The sequence below is a fragment of the Lissotriton helveticus genome, chromosome 3_1 (genome assembly GCF_964261635.1).
Source record: "Lissotriton helveticus chromosome 3_1, aLisHel1.1, whole genome shotgun sequence".
NCBI classification, from domain to species: domain Eukaryota; kingdom Metazoa; phylum Chordata; class Amphibia; order Caudata; family Salamandridae; genus Lissotriton; species Lissotriton helveticus.
Window position 1 is genome coordinate 599,944,915 of NC_136061.1, and position 27,750 is coordinate 599,972,664.

General features: G+C 46.5%; 1 protein-coding gene across 1 annotated transcript in view; it reads right to left on the reverse strand.

Moving 5' to 3' along the window:
* The window catches only part of ERBB4 (erb-b2 receptor tyrosine kinase 4), a 1,576,940-nt gene that overhangs the window by 124,467 nt on the left and 1,424,723 nt on the right, over positions 1–27,750 (reverse strand). The window contains exon 20 of the mRNA XM_078682001.1: positions 772–927. Coding sequence (XP_078538127.1) covers positions 772–927 — 156 coding nt within the window. The remainder of the gene's footprint in view (positions 1–771; positions 928–27,750) is intronic.

Below are 27,750 nucleotides of genomic sequence, written 5' to 3' on the forward strand. Positions count from 1 at the left end.
CCCTTACGAGATTGCCCGTAATGGCGTAAGGAGAAGAAAGAACGTCTTAAATGGTTGCTTTTCCGCAACAGATTGGCAAGCCCCCAGGAGAAAATGACTGCATTCCGGTGTAGTACGCATGCACCAGGCTGAAGAATGATATTTGTGCCCTTTTTGTGAAATGTTCTGATTGGCTTGGAAGTCTTTTTGCACGACATATTTTGGCAGCAAATTATCCATGCATTTATTGGGGATTTGTACCTGTTGTCTTTATATATTTACTGAAAATCAAGCTTTGTTGATTATTTTCTGGCTCGTCACTTTACACGTTTCAACTCTATTTTAGTGAAAGCCTTTACCTTTGCTTTGAGGGGATATTGATTGAGCTTCTGTTATTCCATGTATTCATTTCTTGCATGTGCGTGCATCGCGAACCTCACTCCAATAAGATAAAATATTTGTTTGGTGATTTTCGAACATTTAACTTCGAATATGTTTTGTAAAACCTTTATCAAGTGATGCATTTCAAACCACCTTTACCCCCGGCAAACTGGCCAACAGAACTCTCCTCTAAATTGTTTTCATGTTTCTCAACTTGTAGTTGCAAAACCATGTTTTGGGCATGCATCACAATGTAATAAAACAACACCGTAGGTACACACTGCCCGCAAAAGATGATTCTTTAAAAGGGACTGTTGGTGGGGTTGCATCAGTTATCTTCTAGTAATGCCACCTAACACCGAAGGCCATCACTGACAGTGAGAAACAGTCATTGCATGAGGGCACACCTACCTTGCCTCCGTCAGCGCTGTACTCCTTCTCGTCGCCCTCCAGCAGCCTGGCTAGGCCAAAGTCTGTAATCTTCACATGGCTGGGAGACTTGACCAAGACATTGCGAGCTGCAAGGTCTCTGTGAACCAGACGTCTCTCTTCAAGGTACATCATGCCCTGCACAATGGGGAAACCGAGCCAGACATAAATCCCAGGAAGCAAAAAGGGAGAAATACACAGAATCGCGTGGGTAAATAGCAACTGTTTTGTAGCCAACGTATTTATTAGTAATATTTTTTCAAATAAAAATGTCATAATTAAGCAAATATCCAAGACCTACAGCAGTTCTTCTCTAAATTACGTTGATTGACATGTCAATGAACATAGTAGCTACAAAAAGAGTTACACCCAATAGCACCCTGAAAACAACAATTTGACCCAGTAATACATTGCTGCTTTTGCGTTTTTAAAACGTACATAAGTGAACATGCATGTATATGGTATTGAACTCAAAATCGATTGACGCAGAAATGAACACTTACAAATGAAATGGCAATTTAGCAAAACATTCAGAGGTTATGATTAGTAATACCCTGGATCAGTAGTATCGAACACCAAGGCATTTTATGTCGCACATCTTATACTTTGTGAAAGATTGTGACTCCCGTATACATGTGTTACCTTGTGCTGGAACAGTGAAATGTATGGGACGTGTCACAAGTTCTGATTTGTGCATTCACAAATACCAATTCATTCTCAAATAGGTTCCATGTGTCAAAACTTAAAAGTGGCCATTTGTTAAGCTTTCCATTACCAGACCAGGCAGCCATTTAATATATGTTCATATTATAAGATGACAGTAATGATAATTTCAGTTTTGAAACTTGCATTGAAAGAGAAAAAATGCTAACTGGTGTGAGACAAAAGAAGTATTGAAATGTGCTATACAAAAAGATGTGGACACCCTTGAAGGATCATTTCCGAAGTACATGTATTCTTGGGCAGAGAGTATACATAACATTCCTCAACTGTTTGCTGATTTTGATTGAACTTTTAAGTACTTATTAGCATATGAGGTCTACTGCACGTGACCATCAGTAGCCGTTCTTTTTCAAGAAAAATCAAGAAAAAAGGGCATGTTTCTGAGCAAAGTAAACTTTCCTAATGAGAAGGCTTGGATCATCAATAGTTGACTTTTGAGTACAAGCTGCAGAACAATTTGGTAGCAATTAAAAAGGAAGGTGGTAAAGTAATCAGTGTTATAGAGAAAAGCGACCAATGAGTGGGAAGCAATAACAATGTAGATCCAATATTAAACATATTAACCATCAGTTGTTAGCAAACGAAATTAACTAAATGGAATTAGTAAGTGATCTGAAAGATACAATTCGGTCCATGGTTAGATCAAGTCATTATTTTGACAGGAAGTATATAACAAGCATTGGGATTGCCAATAGGTCTCGCCTTTGGGACCTTATACGTATTTAGCGTGGCAGCACATTATCCTGGGTGCTACAACATCTACTGTTTATTAGAGTGGAAACTTTGACACTAATAGGCACATTATATTACTGCATTGAGAAGTGCATATTTGAAGTGTTATTTTTGTACAACTGCTCATCTGAACTCACAAATCTGGAAGTGCTTTCATACCTGATAATGAAGGAAAAAAAGAGACACCTATTCCCCGTATGCACTCTGCTTTTGAGGTGTAACAATCAACCACATAAGTGTCAACTAAGGCACACAAAAGCACACCAGCAACAACATCATCAACAATGTGTCACTCCGTAAAATTGGGCTGTATTCTTCACTAATTTACGTAGCAATCAATCATGGTCAATTTAAGATGAAAGTAAACAGCACTGGTCCTTACCCACCACACTTATGTGTCGATGAAAATGGTCCCCTAGTTAGGCTGGAGCAATATAAAATAAAGTGTATGCCTGCATGATAAATATGAATGTTCGCTTAAACAGCTGCTGCTCTTATAAAAGGTTCCTTTCTCGTTAATTATGCAAATTGAAACCTGTGTGTGCTTTGTAACCAGCCACCCATGAGCTTCCCTCACAGTACTGCTGGCCTGCCCTGTTTACCTTCCACTCTCGGGATATGGGACATCCAGGACCGAGGCATCTGCCGAGACTATGTACCCTCCTCAGAATCTCCGAGCATACTTGCCACAGCATTACAAAATAAATATATATATTTTTAAAAGATCTGTCAGGTTATTCCCTCCCAATTGTCCCTGTCTGCGCCTGCCCTCAGAGTATGCCCTTATGGGAAAGGTTCAATTAAGAATAAACCCCCGAGCCCCATCTTCCAGAGGGAGCCAGCAATTGGATGCCTGTTAGATGTTTGGGATGGTGCATCCTTTGTTCAAATGCTATTCAATGAGTTTCGGAGACCATGTTTTATTGCAGCAGGAACAGCACGACTTAGACATGTACATGTGGCACCTAATGTCTGTGGAGACCACATTACAGACAGCAAACCGGATGTGATGAGGAAAGTAACTGGGAGAGAGAGTATGAGAGAGAGTATGAGAGAGAGTATGAGAGAGAGAGAGAGAGAAAGAGAGAGAGGGAGAGTGCATGAGCTAGTTAAATGACTTGGTTAAAATCGTAGATAAAAAAGAATTGTTTATACTGGGGCAACTTCAACACGACAAAGATACAGGAATAGGAGTCACTGGAGAAACGTTTAAATTAAGTAAACATGGCCTTAAACTGCCACCAAAACACCACATTATCATTCCTTTTGGATGAAAACAAATTTGGTGTCAGATGTTAACATTTCTGAACTGCAGCGATTCCAGCCGTGTGAGGCTTTCTGGTGGTCTTGTGCTGTGCACACAGGGGAAGTCGGTGCCGGGGGCCGGAATGTCAGAGCCCTTGAGCTCATTATTCGACCCGACCGCTTACAGTACTGAAAGGGCGAGATTTTGATCGATACCTTATATCTATTGATCTAAACCTCGATCTGGTCGACTGAACCTTTGTTGCCTGTCTTGGAGGAAAACAGTACACCCATCTGCAAGCTAGTTCACCCAATAAAGGACTCTACTCCCAAAGACCACAGACAACTTCTAGCTTTCAAAAGTTTATTGTAAGGAAATGATAAGCTGCAAATACAGACATCTCAGAATGAGATTCACGAGATACACAGGTCCAATTACATACATGTGCTCTCGGAAAGCCCTCAGACGAGCAACAGAAATCACTAACACAAGTTCTAAGAATAATAAAGCTATCAGCATAGACGCATATCTCTCCTTCATTTAGGTTGGAGGAAAACAAACACAGGTTAGGCGTCCCTACCCTGTTCTAGATGGTATCCCTACTTAACCAAATCCCAACCTAACAAAGGTGTCAGCAGTGAATGACCCCCAAGGGAAGTCACCCACTCTAAGTTTCTTGGTGAAAACCTATAGTTCTCCAGTCATGACCCCTCTCTGCCTACCCATCCGCTCTCTAAAGGGTCCTCAGGTCTCTGCTCTAACTCCACCCAGGGGTGCTGTCCCTAATACAAAACAGTCTACAACATTTGAGACGCCCCTTTCGAGACGCCCCTCACGTGGTGCATCTTCTGGCTTTTTCCATGATGCTTTGTATTGGGCCTCAGACGTTAGAGTTGACCTTGCTTCTCAGACTCTTCTCCGGCCCGCTGATACCCCTTAAACATTCCAGAACCCTCCTCCATGTCTGGGCCGTCTACTGAACAGACCTCTATTCATTCATTTATAATTGGATCCCCCCTCTTCCTTTGCAGACAGATATCTGTAGCCAAGAACCCAACTCTCATAGACTTCTAAAAAGGCTTGCAACATTTCTCAGCCCAGACATGTACGTATAAATCAATGCTAAAACATTTCAGGCCTACAATATTTCTCATAACGATTATAATATTCAACTTCTTCATTAATTAAAGCATGTTAATACTCTTATTCTATTATTAAGTAAACATTTCTATAAATCATGGTCTATTAAATGCAATGACCAAAAACCTTAATACAATCTGTGTCGTGAAAAGAACCACCTTCCCTTTCCCTCCAGCTCTGGCCCTGAGGCCTACCACATTCTGCGTTTAACCACCTGCCATCTTACATGTTAACAGCTACACGACATAGATTAAGAAATAATCACGTCTACTAAAATCATATAATGTCACACATTTCTGTATTAGTTCCACTTCTACTTAAATCTCTACATTAGCTATACATTTAGGATATATTTGCAGATACTATTAGCACTCATGGCATTTCTCTTCATGATTTGTGCTTACTACAGGTAAGTGTGATGTACTCATACATTTAAATCAGTTTGCGCTCTCTCAGTTCCCCCCTTTGATGACCTCTCGGGGTCATCACTAACATTTAAACTGAAGTTATGGGTAGCATTCTCTGCGCTTCCAGAGCTCTCAGGCTCCTGTACTGATTATCTTGTATGGCAGCCAATCTCCGCAGCTGTTCTCTTTGGGCCCTTTCTGACTTTCTTGCTCTGTACCATTTGAATACCCTCACCAATCCCCACAATATGATCCCACAGATCAATATTATGATGATAGGCTTTAGAATATACCATACAAAGCTTTTGCCTAAGGTGGAAAACCACCCTCCAACTGTACTCATTCCGTGGCCCACCTTTTCCCAGACATTTTCTCTACTCAAGTCTTCGATCTCCTTGTGAATATTAGTTATGTTCTTAATAACTTTCTCAAGGGGCTTCGAATTGTCTGGAATGTAAGTGCAACATTCCTGGACCTTCAAAGCCTTACAGACTCCGCCCTCTTTTGCTAGTAGGACATCTAATGCAAGACGATTTTGAAGAACCATAGCCCTTATCGATTGCATCTCTCCTTCTACCAGCATTAAGGACTGAGCAGTGCTGGCAGACAACCTGTCGACAACTGTTGCCAGTCGTCTAATTTTAACATCATTAAGGATTATTCCCAAAAGAGGGAACATAGCTCCAAAGACATCTCCAACCATTTCGGCATCACCTACATCTCTCCTTCCCCTCGATGATGTCTGACCCTCAATGATCACTAAGTCTTGTGCATGATATATTTTGGGGAAGACAATTGCCAAGTAACATGATCCATACCAGTTGTCAGGTAGTCTCACGTAAGCATTTCTTCCACATACAAAATACACATTTGGAATCACTTGCATTCCCTTCAGGAAATCCTTAGTGTAGTACTCTAAATTAAAAGCATGTTCACAGTCAACTTCTCCAACGTATACATTTTCATAATACGTTTTGGCTCTGTGAAGACATAACTTTCCTCTCTGCGCTTTATCTAAAGCTATTGGACCACTACTACCCTTTCTCTTATGTGACTTCTCTTCCTCGGTCCAATCTATTTTCCCTTGTCCTGATTTCTTCAAAATCTTTTGTCTCCTGTAACGATCATCCACCTGCCCTATGAACTTCTTCTCGACTTCTGACACCTTGCATGTCAGGTTATTTCTACGGGCATGTGAAGTATCTAAGGTAATCCAAGGAATGAAGAATTTGGCCAATCTGTCTTCACTCTTCCAGTAGTCCCATTTGTTCATCTGCTTATAATTTGGGACTTCCGGCAACACTGAATCATAATTAGAGAAATAGTATTCAAAACTATCTCTCTCATAAAATATACTAAGCAATAAGCTACATGTAATGCCATATGTCAGAGGGAGGTGATGGTATCTAATACCCTCGTCTACAGATGCCGGCAACTGCATGCAGACATAACAATCCTTAACCTCCATGGCATCCACGTATTCATATAAAAGTTTAGCATAAGCATTTGACCTAAAGTCTCCTTGGGACTCGTCTACATGTAACCTGCGGGCTTCTGCAGCTAATAACGCTTTCTCTTGAGTGTTTTCCCTTTTCTCACCAGCAACAGTGGGTGTAAGCGTTTCTGCAGAATTCACATCAGTTACCTTTGCCTCTTCCTCATGTCCCTTTACATAAGAAATTGTTACCACTAAAGCTATTAATATTATTACTCCTACTATTAGTGTACCTATTATACATTTAGCTCTGCGGTTCGGGGTGCCGGCCTCCATTTCGTCAGACAATATAGCTCTCTCTTTATCTTTGCAAAAAGTTCTTTTCCTCTCGTTCCTTTACAGTCTCTTTTCAATCCTTTTGTCTTTAGAATCCACACAACTGGAGGCTGACAACCTTCTTCGCAAAAGTCCTTTAACAGTTCAAAAAGACAACCCTAGCCCTTCTCCATCAACTCAAGGGAAGTTCCCTAAAATTCTCTGCTTCCTGGGCGCTAGGTAATCTTCTTTTTCCTGCTTGCTTTATTTACAAAGTCCTTTAACAGTCTACTATCAGATTTGTGGTTGCAGCTTCAATAGCATAGTTCAGTATTTCCAAACGAAGATTGTGCTCTTCATGTGCTGTTATCGTTGTACCAAAGTCGGGGAATTGCAATTCTGTAAGAAACATGTGTTTTAACTTGCTGAGGCGGGGAGGTCTGGGGAGCATGAATGTTAGTGACCCTTCTTGTTCGACACCGGGTACCAACAGTCGTATTTCCACGGTGATAATGGGCTCAGAACTGGACACCACCACCGCTCGGATCCTCCCTGTCTCCGGTTTCACAGACATTTGACGCCAGATATGTCCACTCAGGTGTGGAGTATCTTCTGTTAGGCACACGCACTCTTCTTGACCTTCTTCGGTCCGGTGCTTCAGCGCCCTGAGCACCTTCTTCTGGGTCTGAGTCTTCTGATATCGGAGGAAGGGTTGCTTCTGGAGTTGACCTCAGGCTAGAGCTCCTTCTTTGCGGCCAATTAGCTTCTCCACGTGCCCTTCTACTCCTTCTTCTTCTTCTCTGTTCTCGCTCTCTCTCAGACCTGTCAGGGTCTGACTCGTACTCCCAGCTACTTTCTCCTTCTGTAGCGTCTTCTGTTTCGCTGTTGTACTGACCGTCCTCAGCTTGGTCAGACTCGTTCCCTGCTTCCGCTGGCACCTCTACAGCTTGGCTAGCCCCCTCTATGGCTTCTCGGTCCTCTGCTGGACGTCTATCCGAGAGAGGAGCTGTTTCCAGAGGTGCTGGAACCCTTTTCGTATGTGACGCGTGGATCCAATTGGGCAGGCCTCCCACCTTTACAGCTGTGTTTGTGATCAGGATGACCTGGAAGGGCCCACGCCAACGAATATCCAAGCAGCTTCTTCTCACATGTTTCTTCACCAGGACCCAGTCCCCAGGGTACAGGTCATGGCACGGGCCCTGGCACGCTGGAACCTCGGCAGCCTGCACCTGAAGGGACACAGAACGCATGGCGTCAGACAGCCCCTTACAATAGTCCAGGATCATATCATCTGTGATATTTAACAGTGCAGTAGCTGGAATAGATGGCAGCCTCATTGCTCTCCCCATTAACACCTCATGTGGTGACAACCCTGTTCTTCTGTCTGGGGTACTACGAAGGCTCATGAGGACCAATGGCAGGGCATCAGGCCAACTCAAGGTCGTTGAGGAACAAACTTTTGCTATCCTGCTCTTGATCGTGCCATTGATCTGCTCCACAATTCCTGAGGCTTCTGGTCGGTAACTGCAATGCAGCTTTTGGTCAATATTTAGAGCTACACAGATCATCTTCACAAGCTCGCTGTTAAAATGTGTTCCCCTATCTGATTCCAAAAAGGCCGGCACCCCGAAGCGAGGAATGAGTTCTCTAAGCAGTAACTTGGCCACTGTGAGGGTGTCGCACCTACGTGTAGGGTATGCCTCAACCCATCTGGAGAACACACAAACAACCACCAAGACATAGCGGAGGCGGTTGCACCTTGGCATTTCAATGAAATCTATCTGCATTCGATTGAATGGACCTCCAGACCTTCCTATGTGACTTAGTGCAACTGGTGTTCTTTTCCCTACGTTCAGCTGCTGGCAGGTCACACAACGCTGGCACACTGCTTCTGCTGCTATTCTAAACTTAGGATTGTACCAAGTCTGTCTAAACACTCTCAGCATAGCATCTCTCCCTAAGTGTACGGGACCATGTATGAGCCTAGCCATTGGACTCACCATCTCATTGGGCAACACTGCTCTGCCGTCTGCTGAGACCCAAAAATGGGTCTCACCCATTACACATCCTGCCTTTTCCCATGTTTCTTTTTCAGAATCAGGAGCATTTTCTTGCATGGTTGACAGTTCATCCCAAGTATCAACAGTTTCCAGTATCATGGCTAATTCAGTTCTTACATTTATTCCACCCACATCCACCTCTGTGAAAGAGTACCCTTGTTCCGCGCAATACCGCGCAACTTCATCAGCATATCTATTGCCTTTCGAAACAAAGTCCTCATTTCTGGTATGTGCGGTGCACTTTACAACTGCGATATTTGCTGGGCATTGCAATGCCTCTAACAACAGGCGCACAAACTCTCCATTGCGAATGGGAGAGCCTGAAGAAGTCATGAACCCTCTTTGAGACCATAACTGCCCGTAATCATGAACTACCCCATACCCATACTGGCTGTCGGTGTATATGGTAACTCGAATTTGATTGCCTGCCAAGCAAGCACGTGTCAGGGCAATAATCTCGGCTACCTGAGCGGAGTGTACTCCTTCCAGGCACCCAGCTTCCACAACTCCTTCAATTGTACAAACAGCATAAGCTGCTCTCAACTGCCCAACTTCGTCTCTTACACATGAGCCATCGACAAAGAAAACTTCGTCTGGGTCGGTCAGTGGCTCATCTACGATGTCGGGTCTGGGTTTGGTGCATAGTTCAGTCACATCAAGGCAGTCATGGTCTGTATATTCATCATCCTCCTCAATATCATTTGGAAGTGGCATCAAGGTAGCAGGGTTCAAAACAGAGCATCTCTTGAGGGTCACATTCTCTGCAGCAAGAATAACTTGCTCATAGCGCGTGAGCCTGCTGTTGGTCAGATGCTGTGTTTTGGTCCTGGTCATCAACAGTTCAACAGAATGGGGCACGCACACCTCTAACGGGTGCCCCATAACGATATTTTCACATCTCTCAATGCTGACACCCGTTGCAGCAACGGATTTGAGACATCCGGGCAACGCTGCGGCTACTGGGTCTAAAGTAGCCGAGAAATAAGCAACTGGTCTACGGGCATTCCCATGGATTTGGACCAACACAGACAACGCACAACCTTCTCTCTCACAACAGTAAAGAAAAATTGTTTATTGTAATCAGGCATTCCCAATGCCGGAGCACGACACAGGTCCTCTCTCAGCTGTAGGAACGCCATCAAACAGTCTTTGTCCCATGGTACCGGATCACTCACCTCTTTGTGCGTCAGTTTTTGCAAGGGCTTTGCTTTCAGTGAAAAGTTCACGATCCACTGTCGGCAATAACCCACCATCCCTAGGAACATCCTGACCTCTCTCTGTGTCTTAGGCGCATTCATTTTCATGATCGCCTCTATCCTGTCTGGTGACACCTTTCGTTTGCCTTTCTCAATTCTGTGTCCCAAGTACTGCACTTCTGTCAGACAGTACTGCAATTTTCCCGGGGACACCTTATGCCCATTGGCAGCTAGGTGATTTAACAAAGCAATGGAATCTTCCCTGCAAGCTTCTTCTGTTTCTGACGCCACAAGGAGGTCGTCTATGTACTGGACCAGAACTGACTTCTGGGGCAGCACTAGACTTTCAAGATTTTTCTTCAGAAGCTGGTTAAAGATCGATGGGCTCTCTGTATACCCCTGAGGGATACGACACCATGTTAGGACGCGATTTTCCAGCTTAAATGCGAAAAGAAAATGGCTATCTTCGTCCAAAGGGATCGAAAAGAAAGCCTGACAAAGATCGATCACAGTGAACCACTCAGCTTGGAATGGAATCTGAAACAGTATCACTGATGGATTCGGTACCACTGGACAACACGAAACGACTATGTTATTAATCTTTCGAAGGTCCTGCACTATCCGAAATTTCCCATTTGGTTTCTGCAGACCCATAATCGGGGAGTTGCATGGACTACCCACGATTTCTTTCAGTATTCCCTGTTTAATCATGGACTCGATCACGGGTTTTATGCCTGCAATCGTTTCTGGAGTCAATTTATATTGGGGTGTTCTTGGGAACTCAGCATGCGGTTTCACTACAATTTTCACTGGGTCCACCCCTTTGACCAATCCAATCTCTTCCCCAGTGAAATCCCATACCTCTGATGCCACTGTCTCTCTCAAGTCCCAGGGGAGCTCCTCTACTGTTAAAGTAGGGTACAGTTCCACGCATATCCTAGAGTTTGCAACTTTGAAATCTGCATCATCATCATTGGTCAATACCTCCACCCCCTGGGGGGTACAATATATAGTACAATTCAATTTGCACAACAGGTCTCTTCTTAGCAGACACACAGGGCTTGAATCGCAAACCACAAACTGGTGCTCATCACTGTACTTCCCTATTTTCACCTGCACCGGTTCTGTCAATTGGCTGGTTATTCTCCTGTTTGCGACCCCTACCACCTGTATGGTCTCTCCAGACATGGGCAGGTCTGGAACTGCAGCTGATCTGATCGTGGATCTAGTGGCTCCTGTGTCCACCAGAAATGTCGTAGGGCACCCTGCTACTTCTGCTTCCACATAGGGTCCCCTCTGATCCACCTCTAAGGCTGCCCCGAGGGTGCAGTCTTCTCTTTCCACTCTCTGTCCGGTTAATGGGTCCACATAATAGCACTCTTCCCCTTCCACAAACAGGGGCATTTGTCTATAGGTCTTACCCATACTCCCTACTCGAGGAGGTTGCGGGAACTGGGCTCGGGGAGGAGCCCCCCCCCCTTTGAGCACCTTTCCTTGGTATGGCGTTACCCCTCTTGTAGGCTCGCTCTGGACCTCTTCCTCCTCTATCTCTTGTTCTCCTATCTCTACATTGTAGGGGCACTCGCGTTTCCAATGCCCCACCTCGTTGCACTGGTGGCACCTAGTCGTTTTCTTCAAGGTAGCTATGTCTATTCTGGGTCTAAAGGTGGAACTCTCCTCATTGCCCTTGTTCTGACTGTACTGCTTCTTTCCTCCTGTACCTGTTCCTTGCTGCTGTTGCTGTTGTCCCCCCTTCCCTGCTGCCTGCATCTGTACCACCATCAACTTTTCCTTTAGTTTCTTAGCCTTAGAGTCTATCTCATCACAGCAGTACCTGGCATATCTCAGTATTTCGTCTAGGGGTTTAGTTTGCCAACAAATCGAGTGTTGCTGAATCATTAAACTAATATCCGGTCTCAGTCCCAGGACGAACTTGGACACAAATTGCCCTATGTCTTTTGGATCCATTACATCCAAGCCGCTATACTGTTTAAACGCCTTCAGCAATCTCTCGTAATATTCGTGAACTGTCTCTTTGGGTTCCTGTCTCGTTCGGTCTATTCTGACCCAATCTATGTCTTGCATTGGCACCTTCTCTTTCAGCCAAGTCATCACTCTCTCGAATTTTGCCATCACAATCTCGGACGGCCCATTAGTCTTGGCATCTCTCTCTGGCTCCGTTGTGGGCCACTCAGCGCTAACCTTGCATGCTGTCCACAGATCTCCTGGTACTACAATGTCAAACAGCGTGTTCAGATCTATCCAAAGGACCTTTGAGATTTTTACAAATCTCTCCACTTGCTTGTACCACTCCACTGGGTTCTCTCGTAACTTGGGGAAAGAGGTGGTAAAAGCAGCTAAATCTCCCCTACTCCAAGGGACATGTACATAGTTCCCGTTTGCAACTTCACGCAAAGGGTAAGCTTCTATTCCCTGCTGTCCTGGTGTCATACCAATCATGCTTCTCCTGCCGGTCCCTTTCTTGGACCACCTTTCTTCCCACTTATCTAGTGCCCTCCATGTCCTTATTCCAGCGATCAGTTCCCTTATGTGCGTTTTCAGCCCAATCGTTCTCCTCTCATCTAGGTCTCGATCTGTGTAATGCAGCCTGTGGTTACCCTGTAATGCTTTGGTTCTTGACAGATCCACCATATATTTGCCTGCTAGTTCGACTAACTTCTCATGGACTGCTCTCGCCTTTCGAGTGATGTCCTTTGCCATATACAGTATTTCATCCTGTTCATACATTTCCATTCTTTCTAAAGGCAGGGTACCATCTACCATGTCATCCAGGTCTGACCTTAAACTGGAGACATCGAGTCTCTTGGCTTTTATCTCAGCTCGCAATATGTCTTTCGAAGGGGGCTCACTGGTCTCCCTACCATCCCAACTCCGAGCTCTACGTTTGGGCTCGGGAGAGTTAATGGGTGGTCTCCCTTGCTCCCATCTCTCCAGGTCCCATGCTCGGCCATCCGATCTTGGAAGGTGATGGAACACGGGCCTGTTACCCCTACTCTTGCTCTGCCCACTCTCATCTTCTTCTCTCCTCTCACCGCACATCTCTCTCTTCTTTTCCCTCTGGTCGCTACACTCCCTTTGCCTCGTATCGCTCAGTATCCGATACGATCCTTCCTGGTTCCCCATATTCCCTGGGCTGCGCTCATTTCCGTCATCACAGGGACTATGGTGCGACCTCTCACAACTCCCATTCAGTTCTCTGGTGCCGGGCACACAGTGTGGACATTTAAAGCTGTTTCTGTACTCTTGTGCTCTCCTCTCCCCTTCACTGAGTATTGGGCGCGCCACCCCTTCACTCCCAGGGCCCCCGTTTTCCAGGTCTGTTCTATCTCCTCCCCGGGCCCAATGGGTGACTCCCCTACTCCCTCTACAGTCCCACTCCGGGCTACTCTCCCCAGCCCCGCAGTGAGTCCGTGCTCTGCTGTCCTGACTTTCCCTTTCTGCTTCTGCAGCATTGATGCACTTTTGAGCCTTCACTGCCTCATCCCACTGCTTCATGTACTCATTTAGCTCTTGAAAGGATTTTCGTCCAGATCCCCTCAGATCCATTGGCCATCTAGGGCCCCCAGGATCTCCTCCCGGGTCCCCTGCTGTGTGCATCGGGGTACTCCACTCTCTGGGTATCGGCATCTGACTTGGGGAATTAATCGTATCGTTCCTCCTTGCCTTCTCTGCTCTTTCTCTGTCCTTCCGTACCCGTTCTTCCCCTCTTGCTCTCTCCTGGTCATATATCGATATTATAGGACCTATGGTAACAGGTACCTGTAGTGCATCTGGTAATGGGTAGGATGTGGCGCTTTCCGTTTCCGGCGCTCTTTGTACCACAAACCTACCGACTACCTGTTGCACATGACTAGGCTGGGACAGCTCTTTCTTTGGCTCAGGATCCCACTCTGAACTGGGAAGCGGTCTATGCTCTCCTGCATTGCCCCCCTTTTCTCCTTCACTCTTCTCGACCTCTCCCCCTGCTCTATTATACGGGGGTGGCCTGTCTGTCAATAATCTGTTTATCAAGCTATCCTCTGTTTCGCTCTCATCATCTTCTTCCAGGGGGGTTTTATTTACGGGCGCCTCTAACACCGGGTACAGTTTATTTATTTCCAAATTATGCACTCTCCATCTTTTAGCATCCGCATCCCACCTGGCATCCTGCACTGCCCTTACCGATCGTTTCACCCTTTCTTGTCGTCTGTTCATATTCTTTTCATGCGCTGCCCTAATCCATGCTTCAAGAGCTTCAAACTGGGTTGGTCTAGGCAAGGGTCTCATTGAGGTCATGACTGATTTTAATCGATGTAACACCTCTAATCTGAACGTCCCGTACTTCGGGAACGTCAGTTCCTCATTTCCTTCCGTAATCTTACTCCACTCTGATATCCAAAGGATCGTATGCAACCCAACATTTACTGCCATGTAACGAGCTGGCGTACCCTCCGGCGGGGCTTCTTCCCCTTCATACGATCCCCGCTTCTCTTTCTTAAACACCGCTTTCAGCCACTTAAAACACTTCATAATTATGCGCACAAAATCCAGCCTCGCTACTCTGTTTACTTCCTGATGACAATCCACCAATCCTGTCGCGGCTTTGCTAGCTTGGCCTATCGCAGCGCGGTCTTTCTCCGGTCGGCCAATCACGTCGCGACCCTGTCTGACGTGTTCGCTAGCTGGCCTATCACAGCGCGGTCTTTCTCCGGTCAGCCAATCACTGCGCGACACCACCTGACGTCACTTTTCTCCGCTTCGCAGCAGCACCCCTCCTTTCTCAACTCGTCTCCCGGTTATGCATGCGTCCCATTCATACACCGAAAAATGACTACTTCCGACCAAGCGGTCACTTCTCTCGACTGTACGTCCACAGTCTATCTGTAATTGTCAACACAACTGACGAGATGTCTATCGTCTCTCTGATAGGTTGCTTACACACACAGTAACTTCCGACCAGCGTCCGTTACTCACGCACTCACTCTTACGTTCCCCCTATCTCGGTCTCTCGGGTGATCAATGGTACCTCATGACCCCCTTCACTCTAGTTGACAATTACTCTGGGTGTCCGATACACCCGAACCACTTAAGCTCTCCTTGAACTTAAGATTTCCACCGGTTGCGCGCGCTCACAACCTGTTCCACAGTCACTCTACAGACATTCAACTCCGCCAGACATTACAACATAGATACAATACAAAACACCGCAATCTAACACGCATAACCCTTTATACTCACTCTCGACCGATACTGCTGCTTTTTCTGTCTCACGTCATCCGGATCTTCTTCTGCGGGCTGTTCTTCCGATCATCGATTTCTAGGGGCCTTGGGGTAAGCTAACCTGGCCTAGGTCACCGTCCTCAAGAAGGCAACCATCCTCTATAGCTACCAACTGAAAGGGCGAGATTTTGATCGATACCTTATATCTATTGATCTAAACCTCGATCTGGTCGACTGAACCTTTGTTGCCTGTCTTGGAGGAAAACAGTACACCCATCTGCAAGCTAGTTCACCCAATAAAGGACTCTACTCCCAAAGACCACAGACAACTTCTAGCTTTCAAAAGTTTATTGTAAGGAAATGATAAGCTGCAAATACAGACATCTCAGAATGAGATTCACGAGATACACAGGTCCAATTACATACATGTGCTCTCGGAAAGCCCTCAGACGAGCAACAGAAATCACTAACACAAGTTCTAAGAATAATAAAGCTATCAGCATAGACGCATATCTCTCCTTCATTTAGGTTGGAGGAAAACAAACACAGGTTAGGCGTCCCTACCCTGTTCTAGATGGTATCCCTACTTAACCAAATCCCAACCTAACAAAGGTGTCAGCAGTGAATGACCCCCAAGGGAAGTCACCCACTCTAAGTTTCTTGGTGAAAACCTATAGTTCTCCAGTCATGACCCCTCTCTGCCTACCCATCCGCTCTCTAAAGGGTCCTCAGGTCTCTGCTCTAACTCCACCCAGGGGTGCTGTCCCTAATACAAAACAGTCTACAACATTTGAGACGCCCCTTTCGAGACGCCCCTCACGTGGTGCATCTTCTGGCTTTTTCCATGATGCTTTGTATTGGGCCTCAGACGTTAGAGTTGACCTTGCTTCTCAGACTCTTCTCCGGCCCGCTGATACCCCTTAAACATTCCAGAACCCTCCTCCATGTCTGGGCCGTCTACTGAACAGACCTCTATTCATTCATTTATAATTGGATCCCCCCTCTTCCTTTGCAGACAGATATCTGTAGCCAAGAACCCAACTCTCATAGACTTCTAAAAAGGCTTGCAACATTTCTCAGCCCAGACATGTACGTATAAATCAATGCTAAAACATTTCAGGCCTACAATATTTCTCATAACGATTATAATATTCAACTTCTTCATTAATTAAAGCATGTTAATACTCTTATTCTATTATTAAGTAAACATTTCTATAAATCATGGTCTATTAAATGCAATGACCAAAAACCTTAATACAATCTGTGTCGTGAAAAGAACCACCTTCCCTTTCCCTCCAGCTCTGGCCCTGAGGCCTACCACATTCTGCGTTTAACCACCTGCCATCTTACATGTTAACAGCTACACGACATAGATTAAGAAATAATCACGTCTACTAAAATCATATAATGTCACACATTTCTGTATTAGTTCCACTTCTACTTAAATCTCTACATTAGCTATACATTTAGGATATATTTGCAGATACTATTAGCACTCATGGCATTTCTCTTCATGATTTGTGCTTACTACAGGTAAGTGTGATGTACTCATACATTTAAATCAGTTTGCGCTCTCTCAGTACTCTACCATGAATGAGTTGTAGCTCTAAAGGGAGTCACGTCACGCCAAACACTGAGATAGTCTTCTGTTTTTACATGGACAGCACTTCGCATGCTAGACTCCTTGGGTCCACACTTAAAATCCTAAGATCTAAACTATGAGTCCCATAGTGCAAACTGATCTCAGCAGAGAAAAATAACAAGCAAGGAGAGAGGCAGCGTAGATGGTCTCATGGAGGAGGCTGAGCTTTAGGTCTAGTTGGTAGGGTGGCGAGTTACAGTGAAAGTGGGCGCCCGTGTTGTTATTGAAAGTGGGCTCTCGTGTTAATGAGAAAGCGGGCGCACGAGTTAAGGAGAAAGTGGACACCCATGTTGTTAATTTAAAAACACATAAGATAAAGTGCGGCTGTGCTGCTTAAAAAAACACAAGCGGTTCCAGCTGAAGCAGCACATGCAGTAAGAGTAAGAGAAAGTCAATAAAGAAAATAGTCCGAATAGACTAAAAAACACGTGCTGTGTAACAACTGAAGTAAAAGGGCCAGTCACCATGGAAGGTTAGAAATGAAGACAAGGCGGTACTAAGAAGGGACTAACAAGCCTATTTACGAATCAGAAGTCAGCATTTATGAAAGACAATGGCACAAGCCAATGACAAATATGGGCAAAGAGTGAGCGGAGCTTCAACTGCATACTCCACTACAGCATGCCTCGCAGAGCAGCGCATGCATGCTGCTTCTAGGCTTGACCTAAAAATGAGACTGCCACCAAACTAGTCCAGTCAAAAATAGGCAATAAACAGGTGTTAAGAATAGTGATCAGTGACATCAATTATTCAATAAACAATACCCGCCAATGGTGCTAGCAAGTCCTGTTTAAATGTGCGAACAGGTAAAACAGGGCAAAAGGGCTTTGGATGATTTAGGAGAGAATCATTTTCCTGAGGGAGTTATCCTAAACCTTAAAAATGTTGTCTACTATGATTCAAGTAATTTTTAGTGCCCCTTCGCAGGAAATTACCATTGTTTGCCTTGGTTGTTTTTGCTGGCTGTAGAACTATGTGCACTTTACCTCTGCTGACCAGTGATGACGTGTGTGAGCTCCCAATTCAACATGATGTTATGTTATGTTATGTTATGTTAGACTCATTTATTAGGCGCACAGATGCTCCAGCGAAGGAGCGTCCTGGCGCCCGCCAAGGTAGCAACACAACACAACAGAACAAGAAGGGGCAGAAGGAAAGCTAAGGAAACAAAAAAGTTTTTACAGCTCGCCGAAAGGAGAGTAGATCCCTGAGGGCGCGAATCACAAAGGGAAGGGAATTCCATAGCACTGCGGCGCGTACTTGAAATGAACGGCCGCCGGCCCGGCAGCGCTTAAACCGGGGGACGACAGCAAGTTCCAGGTCAGAAGATCTTAAGGCACGCCCCGGGACATAGCGGGACAAAAGGTTGGAAAGAATCAAGGCAGGCGATCCCTTGATAATTTTGTAAGCAACACAAAGGACCTTAAACTGGATCCTTCGAGCAATCGGAAGCCAGTGCAACGTGCGCAAAGTATTGGTTGTAGAGCAGAATCTAGGCAGGCCCACGACAGCTCTCGCCGCTGCGTTCTGAACACGCTGCAGGCGGATGATTTCAGCCTGGTTTAGGCCCAATAATAGGGCGCTGGCATAATCGAGCCGCGACATCACTGTTGCCTGGATCACGAGTTGCCTGGTATTCGCATCAAAAAAATTTAATACGGGTCGTAATCCACGCAAGATACCAAAGCAACAGGCCGCCGTGCACTTAGTATGGCATTCGAATGAGAGAGTTGGATCGAGCCACACCCCAAGATTTTTTAGCTCAACGACCGGGGTAGGTGTAGGGCCCAGGTCCGAAGGCCACCACCTGTCTCCCCAGAGTTCCGTATGCTTGCCAAAGATCATAACCTCCGTCTTACTTGCGTTCAGCTGGAGACAGTTGGAAGTCATCCAGCTGGTGACCGCCCGAAGTCCGTTCTGGAATCTGGGGGCATCCACATCCGCATCCCCGCTGATTGTAACCGCTAGCTGGGTGTCATCGGCATAAGACACCATGGTCATACCCCAATACCTGACAACCTCAGCCAGCGGTCTCACATAAAGATTGAATAGTGTGGGACTCAGCGAGGATCCCTGGGGGACCCCCAGTTCCAGAGGATGGAATTTGGACTGATGGGGCGGAACGGCCACGCAAAAAGAATAGTTGGCAAGAAAAGATCGGAACCACTGGAGCGCAGGACCGGTGACACCTGCTTCCTCCAGGCGCCGCAGAAGGATCGGGTGGGCCACGGTGTCAAAGGCAGCGCTCAGATCTAATAGCACCAGCGCCGTCGGTTGACCCGCGTCAAGCACGGAGCGCAAATGCTCCACCATATAGAGTAGAGCCGTTTCCGTGCTATGCCCTGCACGAAATCCATTCTGCGTCCTGTCCAAGATGTTAGCCTGTAAAAGGTGGTCAGAAAGGACAGAGTTGACATGCGCCTCTGCAACTTTAGCAGGCCACGGGAGAAGAGAGATAGGGCGGTAGTTCTCAGGTTTCCCAGCATCCAAAGTTGGTTTCTTGAGGATGGGCACAACTACCGCCTGTTTCCACTTCACTGGGACCACACCGGATGCTAAAGAGATGTTAATCAGAGAGCAAACCAGTGAGAGGCCATTAGATGGTAGGTCTCTAAACAAGGCCGGCCGTAGAGGATCAGCCGGAGATCCTGACTTGACCTGTTGGGCCAGCTTACCAAAACTTTCCGATGTTAATCTCGGGAGGGAATGTAACACATCCAGGGTGAGGGGCTTAAGGGGACTACCGACAGAGGGTACGACCGTAGGAAAGGCTCTATAGATGGCATTGACCTTTTCCAAGAAGAAAGCCGCCAACGTTTCACAATGAGAGATGGAACCCTGGTGAGTCGCAATCACTTTTTTGGTGATAAGGTCTTTCAGGGCTTTAAAGATAGTTTTGGAGGGGTTAGTACTGGTACGAAATTGTAGGGCGTAATAAGCCGCGTGGGTTCTGCACACTGCTCGATGGTAAAGTTTTACAGCGGCAGAATATAAAACTTTTTTATCGCTGGCATAAGCTTTGCGCCAAACCCGCTCGGCACGTCTACAGGTGTTTTTAAGCACCCGCAGCGAATCATCGTACCAAGGACTCGGGTCCCTTGACCCACACTTACACAAGACTATCGGAATAAGGGAGTCAAGGGCCCTGGTAACCCACTCACAAAAGCGATCGTAGCCCACATCCACAGTATCAGCTGAGCCTAGCGGGTCAGAGGATAATAGATGGAAAAAATCCTCGAGTTTTAATTTATTCCAACACCGTCTAGGGATCGAGCGGACCGCAGATTTGCGGTGCGGCTCGGACAGTGGACACTGGATACGCACCAAATAGTGATCGGTCCAGGCCAGAGGGGAAGGGGTGAGGATACTGGCTTCTGCTAAATTGGTGAAAAAAGGGTCTAAGATGTGACCACCTACATGGGTGGGCTGCAACACCAGCTGGACTAACTGGAGCGCCTCAAGATCGGCAACAGAGCTGTAAACCGCAGGTATAGACAAATTATCATAGTGGAGATTTAAATCTCCAAGAATAGAAAAATGATGAAATTGGCCTACTCCTAATTGGCATCTTTAACTTACCTTTACGTCCCTAGTTTATGATATCTAGAGTGCACCCTAGGCCTGTATGTTAAATGTCACCAGTAAGCTGAAGCACACATTGTGCCACCAATCGCTGTGACAAGAGAAACATGACTGCAGGGTTGCCATGTGCATCAGAGTGGTGCAAGTTTTAACTGCAAATTCAACCAGTCATAGAAAAACATTTTCAACATGACCAAAGCCTCAATTTAATTGCTAATAAGTTTCCCCTAGGTAGGCAAACTGCCCATTGAGTCAGGGTGCATGAAATTTAAGAGTAGGACATGTAAAGGTTTAATGTCAAATATGTCCTTACACTTAAATGGCCCAAAAGGCTATTTTCACTGTAGCAGGTTTAGCTCTTCCATAGAAAAACACTGGAATACAATATTAAATATAATATTGCCATCTCTGCTTAGGGAACAACAACAGAATTATTTCTCGGACTTTTCAAAATATTTATTACAAACTCAATTCATTGGTAAGGTTGGCTATATAATAAATATTTTTCAAACAGATTTTTTTTTTAAGTTGCCTATTAACTGCCTAAAGCTCATAGAAGCCTAGTTGCATGAGCTTCCAACTGTCACCCAGGAACTGAGCAGCCCCTTAAAGAAGTGTGAATTCGTTTTCAGAGCTGAGACAAAGCCTTGAGTGTGGGGAAAAGTTATGTTTTTCTGGCAGGCTGACCATCTGGGCTGTGCCCGGCAACCTAATTAACTTCAAATGGATACTGCCTGTCATAGGCAGATGCAGTTAATATCTGGGCCTTCCCTTTCCTTTGCCTACATAGCCAGTCAGGCACCAGGCCCAGTGGGAGAGGAACTGCAAACTGAATCAGTTTTGGAGTGACCACAGAGGAGGAGTTGCCCTTTTCCCTGGCCACACCTTTAGGGTGGGCAAAGGAGCTCTGCACAGGGGAATAAACAATCAGCACTGTTGGTTTGGGGCAGTGAACGGCACTGTCAGATTTTTTGCAGTAAAACACACGTGCTGCACAAGTGGGTAGGGTCATACATGGGAACTTTTACTCCATTGGTTAGGGAGTGGCCAGGAGGTTTGTCACACCCACAGGCTCGCAATGGGCATTCGCATGTTACCGATAGTATCATCCTCAGTTCACTTTCAGAACTGTTGCAGAACAGAAGACAACAGGACCTGCTCTCTATGACCTGAAAATAACCCTATATGCTGGACATACTCTCCCTTTTGTACCCAGGACAAAGAAATAGACTCCAAAGATCATAAGTTTGATCTCCCGTTTGGGCTACAGGAACAACATTCTCCATTCCCAGCTGACCTGTTCCAACTGGAGCCAACGAGGGCCCTGCTTCTGACCTCTGCTATAGTGGGTCTTGCCCTCCAAGTTCTGTCCCCACAGTCCTGAACACCTGACTAGTATGAAGGTTTTCTTCTCCTAAGAAATCCGGAATGTAGTGGCTTAGAAAAGTTGTGATTCAGAAAAGGGGGTGGTGATGAACAGAGTGCCTGAATTAAGCAGACCACTCTTACCCAGTCCAAAGATCAGGGCTTGATCCATCACCGTTTTTTAGCTCACTGCACCATCCCAGCTCAGAACTTGGCTATATGCAAATTAGTCTGTTCCTGTCCCAGTGCATGATGGGAACAGGGCAAACCAAACTACCAAGCCAATTCTTATACTGGGAAGGAAACAAGCTACCAGGGACCGGTTTCTGGCATTTCAGCCTCGTCGGCCCGGCTTGCTTGAATCCTGATGGTGCAATGAGCAAGGGACTCACATCTGAGTATACCCTTCCACGCTTATGGTGGACAAAATGATTCAGAAAAGGGGGTGGTGATGAACAGAGTGCCTGAATTAAGCAGACCACTCTTACCCAGTCCAAAGATCAGGGCTTGATCCATCACCGTTTTTTAGCTCACTGCACCATCCCAGCTCAGAACTTGGCTATATGCAAATTAGTCTGTTCCTGTCCCAGTGCATGATGGGAACAGGGCAAACCAAACTACCAAGCCAATTCTTATACTGGGAAGGAAACAAGCTACCAGGGACCGGTTTCTGGCATTTCAGCCTCGTCGGCCCGGCTTGCTTGAATCCTGATGGTGCAATGAGCAAGGGACTCACATCTGAGTATACCCTTCCACGCTTATGGTGGACAAAATGATTCAGAAAAGGGGGTGGTGATGAACAGAGTGCCTGAATTAAGCAGACCACTCTTACCCAGTCCAAAGATCAGGGCTTGATCCATCACCGTTTTTTAGCTCACTGCACCATCCCAGCTCAGAACTTGGCTATATGCAAATTAGTCTGTTCCTGTCCCAGTGCATGATGGGAACAGGGCAAACCAAACTACCAAGCCAATTCTTATACTGGGAAGGAAACAAGCTACCAGGGACCGGTTTCTGGCATTTCAGCCTCGTCGGCCCGGCTTGCTTGAATCCTGATGGTGCAATGAGCAAGTGACTCACATCTGAGTATACCCTTCCACGCTTATGGTGGACAAAATGATTCAGAAAAGGGGGTGGTGATGAACAGAGTGCCTGAATTAAGCAGACCACTCTTACCCAGTCCAAAGATCAGGGCTTGATCCATCACCGTTTTTTAGCTCACTGCACCATCCCAGCTCAGAACTTGGCTATATGCAAATGAGTCTGTTCCTGTCCCAGTGCATGATGGGAACAGGGCAAACCAAACTACCAAGCCAATTCTTATACTGGGAAGGAAACAAGCTACCAGGGACCGGTTTCTGGCATTTCAGCCTCGTCGGCCCGGCTTGCTTGAATCCTGATGGTGCAATGAGCAAGGGACTCACATCTGAGTATACCCTTCCACGCTTATGGTGGACAAAATGATTCAGAAAAGGGGGTGGTGATGAACAGAGTGCCTGAATTAAGCAGACCACTCTTACCCAGTCCAAAGATCAGGGCTTGATCCATCACCGTTTTTTAGCTCACTGCACCATCCCAGCTCAGAACTTGGCTATATGCAAATTAGTCTGTTCCTGTCCCAGTGCATGATGGGAACAGGGCAAACCAAACTACCAAGCCAATTCTTATACTGGGAAGGAAACAAGCTACCAGGGACCGGTTTCTGGCATTTCAGCCTCGTCGGCCCGGCTTGCTTGAATCCTGATGGTGCAATGAGCAAGGGACTCACATCTGAGTATACCCTTCCACGCTTATGGTGGACAAAATGATTCAGAAAAGGGGGTGGTGATGAACAGAGTGCCTGAATTAAGCAGACCACTCTTACCCAGTCCAAAGATCAGGGCTTGATCCATCACCGTTTTCTAGCTCACTGCACCATCCCAGCTCAGAACTTGGCTATATGCAAATTAGTCTGTTCCTGTCCCAGTGCATGATGGGAACAGGGCAAACCAAACTACCAAGCCAATTCTTATACTGGGAAGGAAACAAGCTACCAGGGACCGGTTTCTGGCATTTCAGCCTCGTCGGCCCGGCTTGCTTGAATCCTGATGGTGCAATGAGCAAGGGACTCACATCTGAGTATACCCTTCCACGCTTATGGTGGACAAAATGATTCAGAAAAGGGGGTGGTGATGAACAGAGTGCCTGAATTAAGCAGACCACTCTTACCCAGTCCAAAGATCAGGGCTTGATCCATCACCGTTTTTTAGCTCACTGCACCATCCCAGCTCAGAACTTGGCTATATGCAAATTAGTCTGTTCCTGTCCCAGTGCATGATGGGAACAGGGCAAACCAAACTACCAAGCCAATTCTTATACTGGGAAGGAAACAAGCTACCAGGGACCGGTTTCTGGCATTTCAGCCTCGTCGGCCCGGCTTGCTTGAATCCTGATGGTGCAATGAGCAAGGGACTCACATCTGAGTATACCCTTCCACGCTTATGGTGGACAAAATGATTCAGAAAAGGGGGTGGTGATGAACAGAGTGCCTGAATTAAGCAGACCACTCTTACCCAGTCCAAAGATCAGGGCTTGATCCATCACCGTTTTTTAGCTCACTGCACCATCCCAGCTCAGAACTTGGCTATATGCAAATTAGTCTGTTCCTGTCCCAGTGCATGATGGGAACAGGGCAAACCAAACTACCAAGCCAATTCTTATACTGGGAAGGAAACAAGCTACCAGGGACCGGTTTCTGGCATTTCAGCCTCGTCGGCCCGGCTTGCTTGAATCCTGATGGTGCAATGAGCAAGGGACTCACATCTGAGTATACCCTTCCACGCTTATGGTGGACAAAATGATTCAGAAAAGGGGGTGGTGATGAACAGAGTGCCTGAATTAAGCAGACCACTCTTACCCAGTCCAAAGATCAGGGCTTGATCCATCACCGTTTTTTAGCTCACAGCACCATCCCAGCTCAGAACTTGGCTATATGCAAATTAGTCTGTTCCTGTCCCAGTGCATGATGGGAACAGGGCAAACCAAACTACCAAGCCAATTCTTATACTGGGAAGGAAACAAGCTACCAGGGACCGGTTTCTGGCATTTCAGCCTCGTCGGCCCGGCTTGCTTGAATCCTGATGGTGCAATGAGCAAGGGACTCACATCTGAGTATACCCTTCCACGCTTATGGTGGACAAAATGATTCAGAAAAGGGGGTGGTGATGAACAGAGTGCCTGAATTAAGCAGACCACTCTTACCCAGTCCAAAGATCAGGGCTTGATCCATCACCGTTTTTTAGCTCACTGCACCATCCCAGCTCAGAACTTGGCTATATGCAAATTAGTCTGTTCCTGTCCCAGTGCATGATGGGAACAGGGCAAACCAAACTACCAAGCCAATTCTTATACTGGGAAGGAAACAAGCTACCAGGGACCGGTTTCTGGCATTTCAGCCTCGTCGGCCCGGCTTGCTTGAATCCTGATGGTGCAATGAGCAAGGGACTCACATCTGAGTATACCCTTCCACGCTTATGGTGGACAAAATGATTCAGAAAAGGGGGTGGTGATGAACAGAGTGCCTGAATTAAGCAGACCACTCTTACCCAGTCCAAAGATCAGGGCTTGATCCATCACCGTTTTTTAGCTCACTGCACCATCCCAGCTCAGAACTTGGCTATATGCAAATTAGTCTGTTCCTGTCCCAGTGCATGACAGACTAATTTGCATATAGCCAGGTTCTGAACTGGGATGGTGCAGTGAGCTAAAAAACGGTGATGGATCAAGCCCTGATCTGTTGACTGGGTAGGAGTGTTCTGATTAACTCAGATACTCTGTCCATCACCACCCCCTTTTTGAATCGTTTTGGCCACCACAAGCGTGGAAGGGTATGCTCAGACATGAGTCCCTTGCTCACTGCACCATCAGGATTCAAGCAAGCCGGGCCGAAGACGGCTGTAATGCCAGAAACCGGTCCCCGGAAGCTTGTTTCCTTTCCAGTAAAGAATTGGCTTGGTAGTTTGGTCTGCCCTGTTCCCATGATGCACTGGGCCAGGGACAGACTAATTTGCATATAGCCAGGTTCTGAACTGGGATGGTGCAGTGAGCTAAAAAACGGTGATGGATCAAGCCCTGATCTGTTGACTGGGTAGGAGTGTTCTGATTAACTCAGATACTCTGTCCATCACCACCCCCTTTTTGAATCGTTTTGGCCACCACAAGCGTGGAAGGGTATGCTCAGACATGAGTCCCTTGCTCACTGCACCATCAGGATTCAAGCAAGCCGGGCCGAAGACGGCTGTAATGCCAGAAACCGGTCCCCGGAAGCTTGTTTCCTTTCCAGTAAAGAATTGGCTTGGTAGTTTGGTCTGCCCTGTTCCCATGATGCACTGGGCCAGGGACAGACTAATTTGCATATAGCCAGGTTCTGAACTGGGATGGTGCAGTGAGCTAAAAAACGGTGATGGATCAAGCCCTGATCTGTTGACTGGGTAGGAGTGTTCTGATTAACTCAGATACTCTGTCCATCACCACCCCCTTTTTGAATCGTTTTGGCCACCACAAGCGTGGAAGGGTATGCTCAGACATGAGTCCCTTGCTCACTGCACCATCAGGATTCAAGCAAGCCGGGCCGAAGACGGCTGTAATGCCAGAAACCGGTCCCCGGAAGCTTGTTTCCTTTCCAGTAAAGAATTGGCTTGGTAGTTTGGTCTGCCCTGTTCCCATGATGCACTGGGCCAGGGACAGACTAATTTGCATATAGCCAGGTTCTGAACTGGGATGGTGCAGTGAGCTAAAAAACGGTGATGGATCAAGCCCTGATCTGTTGACTGGGTAGGAGTGTTCTGATTAACTCAGATACTCTGTCCATCACCACCCCCTTTTTGAATCGTTTTGGCCACCACAAGCGTGGAAGGGTATGCTCAGACATGAGTCCCTTGCTCACTGCACCATCAGGATTCAAGCAAGCCGGGCCGAAGACGGCTGTAATGCCAGAAACCGGTCCCCGGAAGCTTGTTTCCTTTCCAGTAAAGAATTGGCTTGGTAGTTTGGTCTGCCCTGTTCCCATGATGCACTGGGCCAGGGACAGACTAATTTGCATATAGCCAGGTTCTGAACTGGGATGGTGCAGTGAGCTAAAAAACGGTGATGGATCAAGCCCTGATCTGTTGACTGGGTAGGAGTGTTCTGATTAACTCAGATACTCTGTCCATCACCACCCCCTTTTTGAATCGTTTTGGCCACCACAAGCGTGGAAGGGTATGCTCAGACATGAGTCCCTTGCTCACTGCACCATCAGGATTCAAGCAAGCCGGGCCGAAGACGGCTGTAATGCCAGAAACCGGTCCCCGGAAGCTTGTTTCCTTTCCAGTAAAGAATTGGCTTGGTAGTTTGGTCTGCCCTGTTCCCATGATGCACTGGGCCAGGGACAGACTAATTTGCATATAGCCAGGTTCTGAACTGGGATGGTGCAGTGAGCTAAAAAACGGTGATGGATCAAGCCCTGATCTGTTGACTGGGTAGGAGTGTTCTGATTAACTCAGATACTCTGTCCATCACCACCCCCTTTTTGAATCGTTTTGGCCACCACAAGCGTGGAAGGGTATGCTCAGACATGAGTCCCTTGCTCACTGCACCATCAGGATTCAAGCAAGCCGGGCCGAAGACGGCTGTAATGCCAGAAACCGGTCCCCGGAAGCTTGTTTCCTTTCCAGTAAAGAATTGGCTTGGTAGTTTGGTCTGCCCTGTTCCCATGATGCACTGGGCCAGGGACAGACTAATTTGCATATAGCCAGGTTCTGAACTGGGATGGTGCAGTGAGCTAAAAAATGGTGATGGATCAAGCCCTGATCTGTTGACTGGGTAGGAGTGTTCTGATTAACTCAGATACTCTGTCCATCACCACCCCCTTTTTGAATC